Consider the following 13,110-nt stretch of genomic DNA (forward strand, 5'->3'; position numbering starts at 1 on the left):
TAATTTAATTAATTGGCCTTTCATTCTCTGGAAAGCTGAAAAGCAGCATTAGATGGGCCCCCTCTGATCTTCTCTGCTGTCTTTCTCTGGTCCTTGTTTAATTGCTCCTGTTAATTACAGCTTTTGGATCCATGCTTTATGTTATGAGGATGATTTACATTCATGCTAAACTTAAATCTGGAAAAGTACAAGCAGATGAAAAACTGAAATCTCTTAACTGCTGCTTTCTGGCTTTGATAAGACACACTATGGGGCTACTTGAAAGGCTCTCTACCAACAGAAATAAAAATTCTCCACATTAAGATTAAAAAAAGATAGGGAAATGGTTCACAGTCTGCACACCATTTGGTCTGACAGATAAAATAGAAAAAGAAACCCAAGAAGCTAAGGAGATTTCACATGTTGCAAACCAAAGTGATCTAGAATTACTTGCATGTAAAAATGCATGTGTGCTCGCTCCACTCCACCACACTGCTGCAGCCCTACAAGTTTTAATTCCTTTTTATTTAATTGAGCAAGTCTATGAAACATAACAAAACATTGCCCAAAGTGAGAGGGAATGACCCTTGGCTACTTGTCAGTTATGGGTCACAAACCGCTAAGGACAGAATCGCACAATAAATTTGCGATTTAACTTGCATGCGTTGTCGTTACCCTCTGTTCCTTGCAACAGGCTGCAATGTAACGCAACGCTTTGCATAGCCCCAGGCCGACGTGAAGTAGGATCTTGTTCCAGCAGCTTATATCAATATAAAGTTCTGCCACCTGGAGCAAGGATACAGAACTCACACACAGAGAAAACCAGGTACCTGCAGTTGATACGAGCCCGGGTTAGAAAATATTAAACTTTTCCCTGGACAGAATTGTGTAATGCACAAGTGAGCCCCATTCCCCGTGCACTGGCACTGCTGTTAACCTGAAATGCAGAACTCAAACTGCAGCCTCCTTGCTCCTGGTCTAGCTCTCTCACTACCACAACATGGCTAAAGGGATGAGAGATTTTTATTTTTTCTTGAACTCTTCTGAAGAAAGCTCCCCCAAGCCTGCCAGTTGGCAGCATCTTCCCTGGAGTAGCTCTATCAGTATCTAGTTGTATACGTAGTCTGAGGATGGGAAACATAGTTAATAACAAGTAAAAAAACCAAAACAAAACCAAAAAAGAACCTCCAAAACCAGAAAAAGAACCACATCACAGCACAATAACCATGAAAACTTTTATTAGTATTGCTAAACCAAATGAACTAACAGTTACAGATAGGCAGCATTTCCCTACATGAACAGGAACGAAAAAGCAACATGCGGTACAGCCAGCTGTACAAAGGCAGCTAAAATCCCAGTGTCTTAAAAACAAACAAGGACAATCTTCACACCTCCCGCATCTGAACAGTATTTATCACAAGAAAAGTTAAATATGAAGTTTCTGTGCCCATCAAAATCCTGATCCAAAGCTCAATTACATCCAGGGACTTTTTTTTTTTTTTTTTTTTTTTTATGAGGCCTACCAAAAGTGTGGTTTAATTAAACAACAGGTATCTTCGTAACACTAACCAGATTTTCTCATGCTCTTGTCTAATGCTGGCAGGGAATGTACTGCTGCACTTGCAATCTCTGGAGAGCACTGCCTTTTTCTCATTAGCTTTTTGCACAGCAATTAATCCCCTTAATCAGTCAAATCAGTTCAACGCTAGACCACAAAAGCACTAAGAAAAAACAAGAAATTACCTTGTTAAATTTAATGAGCAAGGAAAAACATACACTACATGGGCTGTAACAGCGCTCCACACTCCAGGATGGAAAAATTTAAGTGCCTGAGCAGTAACAGCAGTCCACAGAATTACAATCATTTTGACTGTAACACTGAAAACTGCATAATGCAACAGAGCAAGAAATTCCTTTGTTTAGGAAAGAGTGCATGCGCAGAAAAAAACCCCACCACGTAGCCAGCTTCATAAGGATGTTATATTCAGAAAACAGTTCAGTTTTGCGATATTACTGATGCTGCCTTTACGTGCAATGATGGCGTAAAACCAGTACAAACTGTATTGCAAAGCAGAGCATTAGATTTTCTTCTGTACTTGCTGCTGCAGTTAAAGGAAGTCTGAGCTTTACAATTGTTTATGTGGCAAAGAAGGGTTGCAATTCTCAGGCTGCATACTGTACAAGCAGCAGTAAGCAGGTGATACATTAGAACTTATTCACTACCCATTTTAATCATGTAGGAGAGCTCTGATCCAAAACAATTATCCTGTAGGGGAAAAACAAAAGAGTTAGACGGTTGGTTTTTTCTTATATCAAACTACAAGTTGAAGGGAATGGGATTTCATATTGCCTCTTTCGCCTCCTTGGCACGGAAAACAAGAACGTATCTCATGCAGCCAGAGAATACACAAATTTCTACCAAAAGCCCAATTTAATTCACAGACACACTCACCTGAATAGCAAAGATGAAGACAGCTGCTCCTGTAAGTGGGATTTCTGATCTTCAGGATGCGTGTCTAAAAAACATGTAAATTCAGCTCAGAACCAAGAAGAACATATACAGCCACACAACACTTCAAAGAGAAAGCTCTAGTTTTGTCAGCACATAGCAGCATGCTGAATCAAGCGCCACAGATCTCTCTGCTAGAGCCATTAAGTTGTACTTGTAATCAGAAACCAGCCTCAGCTCTGTTGCTATTGGGTGCATTACACAGGACCCTCTTTGTGATGAGAAATCAATTGTTTTCAAAACCTGAAGCCCAGTCCCTACCAGGTCAGTTCTTCTAGAAGTCTGACAGAAAACAGGGTCACATATGCCAATGCTCTGAGAATGACAAGCACGATGATGTTACCTCCAGGTCTCTACGTTTAAAAATTAACCATCAACATTTCCAAAAGTAACTAGTGATTTGGGACATTTCAAACTTTGGGTGCCTAACTGGAAAGCAAAACACGTGTTGTAGGGCTGACTGCTGTAAAAGTGTTAGATGCCCACAACACTGAAGATCAGCCTCCTTTAGGTCATCTTGTGCTACACACTGAAAAATCAAAAGTTCTCTCTGAAAATGAAAGGCAACTGCCTTTTTCTTTCCAGACAAAATGCCAGTTCTTTCATATTTTTTGCATAGCACTAAATGCACATTAACTTAATGCAAGTATGTCAGCCCCCTCCCTGTAACAAGAAACATCTTTAATTGAGGAACGTTGAAAATGGCAACCTTTTACTTTAGATGTAGAATACCAGTCAGCTTTGACAGTTCCTAATGGAGATTTGGACTTGCAGAACAAAAGAAACACTTTTATTTTATCTTGTGTCTTCTTCCTTACTTCTAGTTTCTATTAAAGGAAACCCAGGGGAGATGAGACTGAAACAGATGTTTAAGGGATTTGATGGCATTAGCATACACATCACAGGTACATACCAAACCATACTGATAGTAAACAAAGGCCTCACGGTGTGAAGCATTTAGGTGCCTAAGCCTAACCTAATTTAGGTTAAGCACTGAACAGGACACAGATACAGTATCATCAGCCGGGCTTTCAAGTCAGTAGAGGAAACTGCACTCTCACTATGAGAGAGACACTCTGCAACTCCAGCAAACGGTCCACAACGCTTGTCAGTCTCAACTGACCAAAAAAATTACAACATTTTCAAGTGTCTCTGGAGAGTTTCAGTCTACAGCAGCTTCCTCTCCTTTAAAAGCACAGGGTACAAACAGTACCTGGACAGGGGAAATCAAGAAAAGCAAAAAACCTAGCCTGTGCAAGCTCAACAAATGCAGTGCTAACAATATAATAAATGCGATACTGCCCAGTACAGCATCCAATAACTTTACAGATGAAGAGGACCTTCTGAACTCCCTGCACAGCCTTCTGGCACTCTGCCTCTGGCCCCGGCTCCACCTTCCTCTACTCCCTTCTTTCTTCCAACATCTTCTGGATCTTGCAGGCTTGCAGCCCTTGAATGACAGATTTTTTTGCATCATCCCAATTTTTTGTATTTTCTTTTAGACAGGATGAATACAGAGCACTAAAACAGAAGCCTCTGGAGATACCAGATGCCTTTTTATTTTTACGCTGACCTATAATGGGCATCTGCCCCCTCCAACCCTCAAACAAACTGCCTCTCCCCCCAAGACTACAGACGTGCTTTAGCTTTACATCCATACGCAGACTCCAATGATTCCTTACATAATAGCATTAAGTAAATGTAGTCTGACTACAAGCATGAATGGGCTTTGGATCGAGCCATTTATGAACATGGCAGTATACATACTGCAGGAATCGGTCTGCCCTGTCAGCAAGATCCTCCTGGTTATCAGGACATTTGCCTTCTGTGTTCAATTAAAAAAAAATAAAATCCTGATGTCAAAGACAAGAATATCTTGTGTTCCTTAGTAAGATATATGTTAGGAGTGACTTATGACTACTCACTGCCTTTTACTGTGAAGTTGTTCAGAGTTACTAGGCTCTGATCTTTGGTTCTAGGTGGAAAAAAGTTACCTGGGCTATCAACCTTTTCCTTTAAGTGATGTATATGTGACTTTTCTTAATTTCCTCTTATATTACCATGACGGTATAACCATCTACCCAAAGGCTTTAAGCCTTTTCTAAAGAGCTTTCATGATTCTGTTCTCTTAATGTACATTCTTCTCTATCTCAAAAAATCCACCATTCTGTCAAATTATCTCTTGATTTCTGTGAAGACTATGCACTGCCTTCCAAGCCTATTGAAGTATTTGCTTTCCACTACAGGAAATCATATTAATATTATTTTCCCTCTCAATTTAGCATGGAGAGTTCAGATTGATGTCTCCAGGCAAGTTCCCTGACACACTACTGCCTAAAGAGTGACAGCACATTTTCTGAAAAGTCCTGCATAGGTCTGTACACAGAACATAAACAAAATAAACTTATGAACAATGTTATCAATTATCAGCTAACCCAAGAGTGTGTCCCTGAGGTTGTTCTTGGATCTCATCTCCAGGAATTGCATGGAGCATCCTTTCTAAAATATCATCGAGAGTAGAGTGAGCCCTGTTGAATAAAAGATTTAAAATGAATGCTAGCAAATTTAATACTACACATTTTAAAAGAAAACAGTCATAATTATCAGGCTTCTTAAAAAAGTTGGCTTACTGTAAGCACTGAATCTTGTTAAAATATACTGGAACTATTATTCTAAATCTTTGTAACTCAAAGCCAAACATGCCTTATCATCCCTTTTTTATACCTTTCTGTTTCCTCTGCTAGATTAAATGACTCCTTAGTCCATAAACTATGATTTCTCTTCTCATTTCTCTCAGATTCTTCTTTTGACTCTCTGTCTTCCATTTTAATTTGATCGGGAACTATTCACATAAACAGAAAGATTTTAATATCAAAGGTATGAAGGAAGATAATAGAGAAATTAAAATGTGTTTTTATTTACTTTACTTGGGAAACTTCCAGTTACCCACTTCTCAATTACTCTTTCCTCAGCAATCTGATTCTCTACCAGTTAAGCAAACTCACATTATCTACAGTCAAAGGTGGCCAGTAGCAAGACCTAGATAAATATTTTACTGTAACACATTTTTAGATTCACAGCACTGAACATTTTGCTCCATACTAAAATGAAAAATGCATGTGGAAATTAATCTTTAATCTTTCCCCTTACAATCCCAGATATGGAAGAAAAATCAAAAGAAAACCTGTGGATGTTAGCTTTGTTACCCTACTTAGCAAAATCCAATGATATCCCCCCCCGAGACTTATCTCAGTAAGTTCTGTTCCCTACAGCATGTGAATATATTCAGCCACCTTCTGCTAAGCTATGATAAGCAGGAAGCAGTAGGCTGTCACAAAAATGGAGTCTGAAATAGCTGTACTTTATGCAAATACAACAAAACCACAGTGATTGAACAGCAAGCAATACCGGCTGCTGCATTCCTTAACCACCTAAAAACAAGATACTCCTATGAATAAAGTCACAGTAGCTTCTATCCTTTGGGTAACAATTTTAAATGGGAAAAGATCTAACAAAGCTGTAGGACAACACAAACAAGTGCCAGTATCATTCTCAAGAGACTATGCTATTTAGCTTTTTTTATAGACTAACTCATGTTCTGCCTTTCTTTTTTGTCCTTTTTTTTTAAAAAAGAAACAACCTGCTCTTCTCTTTCTGACTCATTGGAAACAAATGCAGAGCCTATAAAGATTTAGGTTTTCTGCTCCTCTGACATTACTTGCTGTGCATCTAAAAATTATTCCCACTTATTACTATTTGCAGTTTCAGAAGCACAAAGATTCACTACTGCTATCTTTGGTATCTTTGTAACAGAACAGGAAATATAATATTGATTACCCCAGTGGATGCTATTTTCTTACACCATGAGATCAGAGGCATTATTTCATTACGGTGAGTAAGAAACAGAAGCAGTTAGTGTGCACTGGACACTTTCTCAACTGAACCACCCTCCCAGAATGGAAACTTCAGCTCTATTTTACATCTGCTGCCCACCATCTATACTTCATCACTTATGTTTGAACACAGCATACATTACAGTGGCACAATAAAAGTAGAAGATTACTTCTTATAGTTCAGACCTGCAAGCCTTCCACACCAGATCCCCGTAGACTTTGGAGAGTGAATACATAGAGAAAGACAGCAAATGCTGATGGAGGGGGTGCTATTTGTGAAAACACTGCATATAACCTTACCACGAAAGGGAAAATCCTCTCAAATTTCTGCTGAAGCACAAATACCAAAAAAAGCTAAAAATTGAAGTTTATCGTACAGCTGAACATACAGTGACGAGTATTCAGAGTAATTTTGCAGCAATGCAAAAGTAATTTTCTATTTGCAATCTCCATGTTAGGACTATGATCAACTAACCATTTATTTGCACTCCGCAGTCATACAACCCCTTCTCTTTAAAGTCTTGAGCGATGGAATCTTGCTGCTTTAAATACTCTGTTAAAAACAGCGTATTTCCTCATTGATCTAAATACTCTTTCTAAATTGACTCTATACAAACTCAAGGACCATATTACTTTATCCATCCAAACCTAGATGAAAACCTTTACATAATCTATAATTAGTTCATATATTAATCCTACAAATTGTCCATTATTTATTCACTTGATGCCAGTCTCCACATATGTCCTTGTTCTGGTGAATGTGGAAATAAAAAGAACAGAATCTATCTGGGTGCCTCATTTCTAAAAGAGCATAGGACCTATATACATTTAATCACCCCAATGTCTGGTGTTAGTTTAGGAAGAGTTTACAGCTGAATAACCAAAGGAAATTCTTCTGTAACACACACCAGTAAAAATAATGCAGAGTTTTTACACTGTGTTCTGTCTGAAGATGTCTGTGATTACAAAAAGAAATGTAAATCACTGAGACTAAGCTCTGCAAAAAAACCTGAGGGATGCAGCTGCCTGACTTGCATTCGTTTTAATGGAGAACATGCATTGCTCCGGGATACCTCTGAAAAATTCAGCCTATACAAAATTCACCTCAGTGTTAAATTACATCTGCACTCAACAGGCTAGCTGCTGTCATCAGCAGCAACTAACCATTACATGAAATGCAGAAACTTCAAGGACTAACTTAAATAAGTGGCAGTTATTTCAGCTGTTGATGCCTAACTTCCTAATCGTTGACCTGACTGCAACTAATTTGGAAGCTCTTGTGTATTTTAGCAGTGAATGATTTGGGAGAAATCCTGATTGAACACAGCTGGCAAGCCTCATACCATTTTGAGTGAAGTGCCTCTTACCAATTTCATCCAGCAGCTCTTGGGCTGGTGGAGGCAGCTCATCAATGAAGTGGTTAGATGCCTGTGAGAGTGCTGAGATAGAAAAAAAGTCTAGTTAATTAGCAGTGATTAATCCTTAATAACTGTGATATAGGCTTACATTATGACAGCATCTTGCTGACATATTTCATTTATCAACCTGCACAAGCCAGGCTCATTCACATTTTATCAAATATCCTAAAATAATTTCATAATGGAAAAATCATTTAGAGCTAGACTTGCACATTCAGTTCTCAATCTTGTATTCCAAATTTTAGGCCAGTAATATTTACACTTCAAACATAGGCTGGTTAGAGGCCAGAGTTCTTAGTCTGCAGGTGCAAACAAAATCTGTAACCTAGCCACCACTAGCAATACACAGTTGTGTGCAAAGCTATTTATCCCTATAAAAAGAGATGCCCAGAAGGGAAAAGGAAAAAAAAAAAAGAAAAAAGAAAAAAGAAGTAAAACTGCAAAATTTCTTTTCAAATCTGGTTCTCCATCTATTGATCGTTCTATTTGGGCTGGGTTAAGAGACTTACCAGATGCCTTCCTGGTGCTTCTCAAGGATGAAGCAACTACTGGCAACCCATCCTGTGTAAGATCATACAGAATGAAACACAAGAAGGTAAACTGAAGAACTGCTGGTCTTCAATCCTCCCCTTCAATTTACTAAATCCAAAATGAGGTAAGGCCTTAATTAAAGCCTTAGTTGACCATTAAATTTTTAAAAAAGCTCTTCATTCAGTTCAGAATATGAAAACAGAGGTAGCATCCAGGTAAGCCACATGTGTCAGAAATTTTGCTTAGGCTGCTGTGCACTCACCTTTTAGCCGGCCATAAGATACTGCCAGCTATGTAACATTTATCCATTTCAATACTCTGTATGGACAATTGGATGGGAATTCTCTGAAATGACAGTTCCAACATCTCTGAAGTTCCCATTCTCTGTTTTGAATCTTTAAGTATTAAAGCCAGGCACACTTATTTACCAAAAGAGCCCCCAAAAATCAAGAATTTGTAATCATAGGCAAGTCCTCACTGTCCTCAAAATAGAAATGGGTACTTCACGCACTTAATCCAAGAACAAGATTTTAGACAAGAAAGTGACACATCAAACACCTCCACAGAGCCAGTCAAGGCAGCACTGCACTGTTAATAGGCTTAATGCATTCCAACTGTCTGCTACGCAAGCAGAGACACAGACCTGACCTGATGCCAATGAATGCAGTCACTACTGTTCTGGTTGGACAAACTCTAATTTAATCTTTAAATGACAACCCCATCAATGAATAACAATAAGAAAGGCATAAAGGCAACTATTTTATATATAACTGTCTGAAAAGACAGTTAAGATAATGCTGTGGCTCCAGAACACCTTCAGTTCCAAAAAGATTACTGGAAATCACTACAGTGACCATAGAAATTGTCAACTCCAAAGAGAGCGCATTTTTGGATACAACAAAGTTGATAACATTATGCCATGTCTGCGCATAAAAAGAACAAACCTAATCCCCTAATACAAGGGCTTTCTGAACATTTACTTGCTTCCAAACTACTAGATGGTGGTTTCCACCTTAGTTTTCTTCCTCAAGGAATCCCTCATTTATGTACTCATTCACCTTCCCTCACTAAGTTTGGAGAACTCAGTTCCACATGAAAACTTACATACTTGAACATACATGCACATATATTTATTTTCATTCAAGTTTATTCCTCACTTCCACATAGTCAAAAGCCTACAGTTCAAAAACCACTTGTGAATTCAGAGTGGTTCAGATAAGCAACCTCCTGTTGCCTCACCAGAAGACCAACTGATCAACACCCCCCCCCCCCCCCCAACAACAAAACCACACCTTTTCTACCCAATCATTTTGCTGATACTTATTGCTTTGGTGTTCCAAGATTACTGGATCCAATGCTAGGAAATGGCAATTCTTTACAGACAAGGAAGGGATAGAGGGCAGGCAAGGCCATTTTGATGGTGGTCAACATTTACGTAAGATTAGGTGCAAGGGGAAGCCAACTCTTTGTATAATCAGTGGCACACACTGACTGCTTCAAAACCAATCAGAACTTTTGTCATTGTGTCAACAGATTCAGGATTCCAAAATACTCACAAAGACCTAGAAGTACTCCTGTGCTTCTCATGTTGCATTTATGTTAAGGAAAACTATTTTTAAAAATATTTTAAAGAATGGCTGGCATAAGGGAAATTTTCTAGACTTACAGGCTCATTCAATTCAGATGAGCAAACTCCTGAAGCAACAGAGGGAATTTCAGTGCTCCTTCCCTCTTCATAGGCTGTAGTGAATGTCCTGGACACTGCAGCAGAGATCTCTTGAGAACCACAAAAGGAAGAATCTGAAGCTACTTCATGGCAGTGTTTGTATTTCTCAAAGGCTACTGGAATTTTTTCTTCTAGAATTAAAAAATAAGAAAAGAAAAAGATAGCAAAGCTGGAAAACGATTTTTGGAATTTTTGTATCTTGATCACATTTCAACAGAAGCAGAAAAAGGTTTCTTGTATTTGAACAGGCACCTGCACAGGCAACTCTAAGAAATTATTGTCCATAAATGATCTCTAAGCAGAAGTCCAAACTGATTACCTAGCAGTTCAGACATTATTTATGCAAAACTTTGCCAACTGAGAAATTCTGACTACTGTATTACACCAAATTAATGAAAGTACAAAGCAAATGATAATTCATTGCTCTTAACACTTAAGTTTAACAAACATTGACTTTAACACTTAAGTTCAAACAAACATTGACACTTAAGTTCAACAAACACTTTATCAACACTCAAAACATACGAAGTGCTTACTACATTGTCTGTCTTTAAAATGCTAAAATCTACACATATCACTCCAAACCAATTTTAAATGTCTAAAACAATTTCTTATTTATGAAGGCTACCATTAACTACCAAGTAATTATCTTTCAGAGACCTTTCAGGTATGGGCTTTTTCAGCTGTGTCCCTGTGAATTCTCCTTTAGTTCTATGTTAGAGATTTATTTTGACCAAGCAGGCTACAAAGTTGTAACTATCCAGACCAAAACAATGAGATTTCAAACAACAGGTACAGCATTTCTTGTGGTTACTTATTCCAAGCCTGACATTTCTGCATTGGTACTACGTGAATGGAGTTTCCATTATTCACATCTGATTTTTACATTAGCAAGTCTCCTGGCATAGAAAGGTTAAGTAATTCACTGGTCCTTCCTTCTTTCCTCTCTGCAGTTACCTGAGCTGAGTGGAGTGCTGACGCTTGTTGGTGCATGACTCACTCTGGGCGTTTTACAATCTATATCCCTGTAGTAGTTCTCTTGCTCATAAGGGATACTTGACAAATCCTGAATATCTGTCACTGACCTGAAGTATTGAAAGATGTTCTGACAGTTAGAATAGCCACTTCTTACACTTGTGAATCAGTAAATTCTGCTATTTTTCAGGTTCTTTAAATTTTAATTTTGTTCAGTCTTATCTAGTTTTCCAGAAGGAACAGAGACATTCCCTTTGAAAACTTCCCACAGAATTCTTGGAAGGCTAAAGATCATCATCTTCATCACCATCTTCATCTTGCAGAGACAGAAAAGGTTAATTATTTGCTTTCCCTTCCTTTACAAGATTTCTTCATTTTAATAATTCTCCTACAAAAGCAAGCTCAGGAAAGTGCCTCCAGAAAGGGCAAGAACTTCAAATGTGAACCACTATGTAGAAAACTCTCTCCAAAGCCAAGGGAAGACCTCAAGGTTTAACAAAAATTAACAATCCATTAATTAAGACTAAATGTAGGTCTTAGAAGCCTTTAAAAGAATTACTCAGATAAACTGAAACTAGTAAAGTTCTGCACAGGCAGTGATGTCCACTCAAATTACAAAAATTCTGAAGTGGCTGCAGGACTAGGATTGTATTAAGCGAATCAACATACTCTGCAGATACACCCTGGATTACATTGTCCTCAGAAGACCATGAAATGAACAAACGTCTACTGTTACCGAATCAGTAATTTCTATGCAAATCTCCACTATCTGTAAAAATAAATTAACTTTACTAGTAAAGTCATAAACCTATTCTGCAAATTTTTCCTGAGAATCTCAATCACAAGACTATTTTTGTAATAAAATGTATTTAGCTACATACTAACAATTTGCTCTTTAAAGTAATTTTATTTCTTCTGTGTAATACGGACAGAAGAAACAAGGAATCCTAACACGTTAATGTGAAAAAGCACACACAGATTAACACTAAGTTAATTACTTATGAATATGAAAATACTTCAAACTAAGGACAACTGTATGTGATAGCTCTTTTATACCAGTCTCCCAACTTATCACAAGAAAATATTCCTTTGATACTTCAGGTAGTTTTCTCTCTCTCTCGGCTTTGGTCTGTCTCATTTTCCTGTTTTGCATCAACACAAAACTTTTACAATTATAATGACCAACTTGCTGAAGTTTTGCTATAAAATGGCCTGTGACTCTTACACATCTTTTTCTTTGCATTCTTCCTGTGGCTCCCACAGTATCCTTTCTCGTGCTGCTTCAACACTGGAACGAGGGAAGAAAGGTCATATTCATTGAACCTCTCAGAGAATTATGAAAATAAATGTATTTAGTTTCCTCTCTCTCAAAAAGTTTAAAGGACTACTCTCTGAAGTAGGCTGCAGCTCATAAAAACTTTTTCCTTAAAACCTTAGAAGATGGAGAGTGCTAGGAAAAAATGTCATTTTAAGCACATTATGGATTTGTATCCGGTAAGGAGAAAACTTGTAACTGACATATGCAGTTTCCAAACAAAACTGAAAGTTAAATAAAAAAATCTACTAATATACATCACTGCATTGTTTTATCATCCTTTGATTGGTCTGCATTGTAAACTATTCTCTCAAACTGTAACAACCCCATTCAAGGTCAGAGAGGCATTCAAAGGGGATTAGTCAGATAGCCAGAGAGCAACAGTCCTCTCTGTCCTGCTGGCAAAAGCTAAATTCCTAAGTGAAGGGAGCAACCAAAACCATTACCTTTTACCTGAAGACAAAGTATTTTACACGCTTGCTGCCTACCTTTGACACCGGTAACACAGTTCCTCCAGTGGAGGGGAGAGTGTACAACACTGACAGACAATACAAGCAGCTCTCACTCCCACACTCGAGAAAGTGAGCAGCTGCTAACTCTGGAGGAACACAAGGAAAGCTGAGCTACAGGGAGGGAAGGGGCTTTTAAGCCTGAAAGCCACTGCTGAAAGACCTTCAGGGCGAGGACTGTTTCTCTAAGTGAAAGTACCCTTTTGCAGCATGAGGCGCTGATTCTGGCCAACATCTCTGCATACTAGTAGAATA

The 13,110-nt window shown here is 38.3% G+C and overlaps 1 protein-coding gene across 1 annotated transcript in view; it reads right to left on the reverse strand.

The window, feature by feature from the left end:
* Positions 1-1,268: 1,268 nt before the first annotated feature.
* The window catches only part of TEX14 (testis expressed 14, intercellular bridge forming factor), a 35,733-nt gene continuing 23,891 nt past the window's right edge, over positions 1,269-13,110 (reverse strand). The window contains exons 21-30 of the mRNA XM_072882452.1: positions 12,257-12,319; positions 11,014-11,141; positions 9,997-10,187; positions 8,309-8,360; positions 7,749-7,820; positions 5,213-5,330; positions 4,924-5,016; positions 3,829-3,938; positions 2,432-2,495; positions 1,269-2,245 (exon numbers count right to left, since the gene is read on the reverse strand). Of these exons, the coding sequence (XP_072738553.1) occupies positions 2,212-2,245; positions 2,432-2,495; positions 3,829-3,938; positions 4,924-5,016; positions 5,213-5,330; positions 7,749-7,820; positions 8,309-8,360; positions 9,997-10,187; positions 11,014-11,141; positions 12,257-12,319 (925 nt within the window). The 3' untranslated portion in view covers positions 1,269-2,211. The remainder of the gene's footprint in view (positions 2,246-2,431; positions 2,496-3,828; positions 3,939-4,923; positions 5,017-5,212; positions 5,331-7,748; positions 7,821-8,308; positions 8,361-9,996; positions 10,188-11,013; positions 11,142-12,256; positions 12,320-13,110) is intronic.

Source organism: Ciconia boyciana, chromosome 17 (assembly GCF_034638445.1).
Source record: "Ciconia boyciana chromosome 17, ASM3463844v1, whole genome shotgun sequence".
In the NCBI taxonomy this organism is placed as follows: Eukaryota; Metazoa; Chordata; class Aves; order Ciconiiformes; family Ciconiidae; genus Ciconia; species Ciconia boyciana.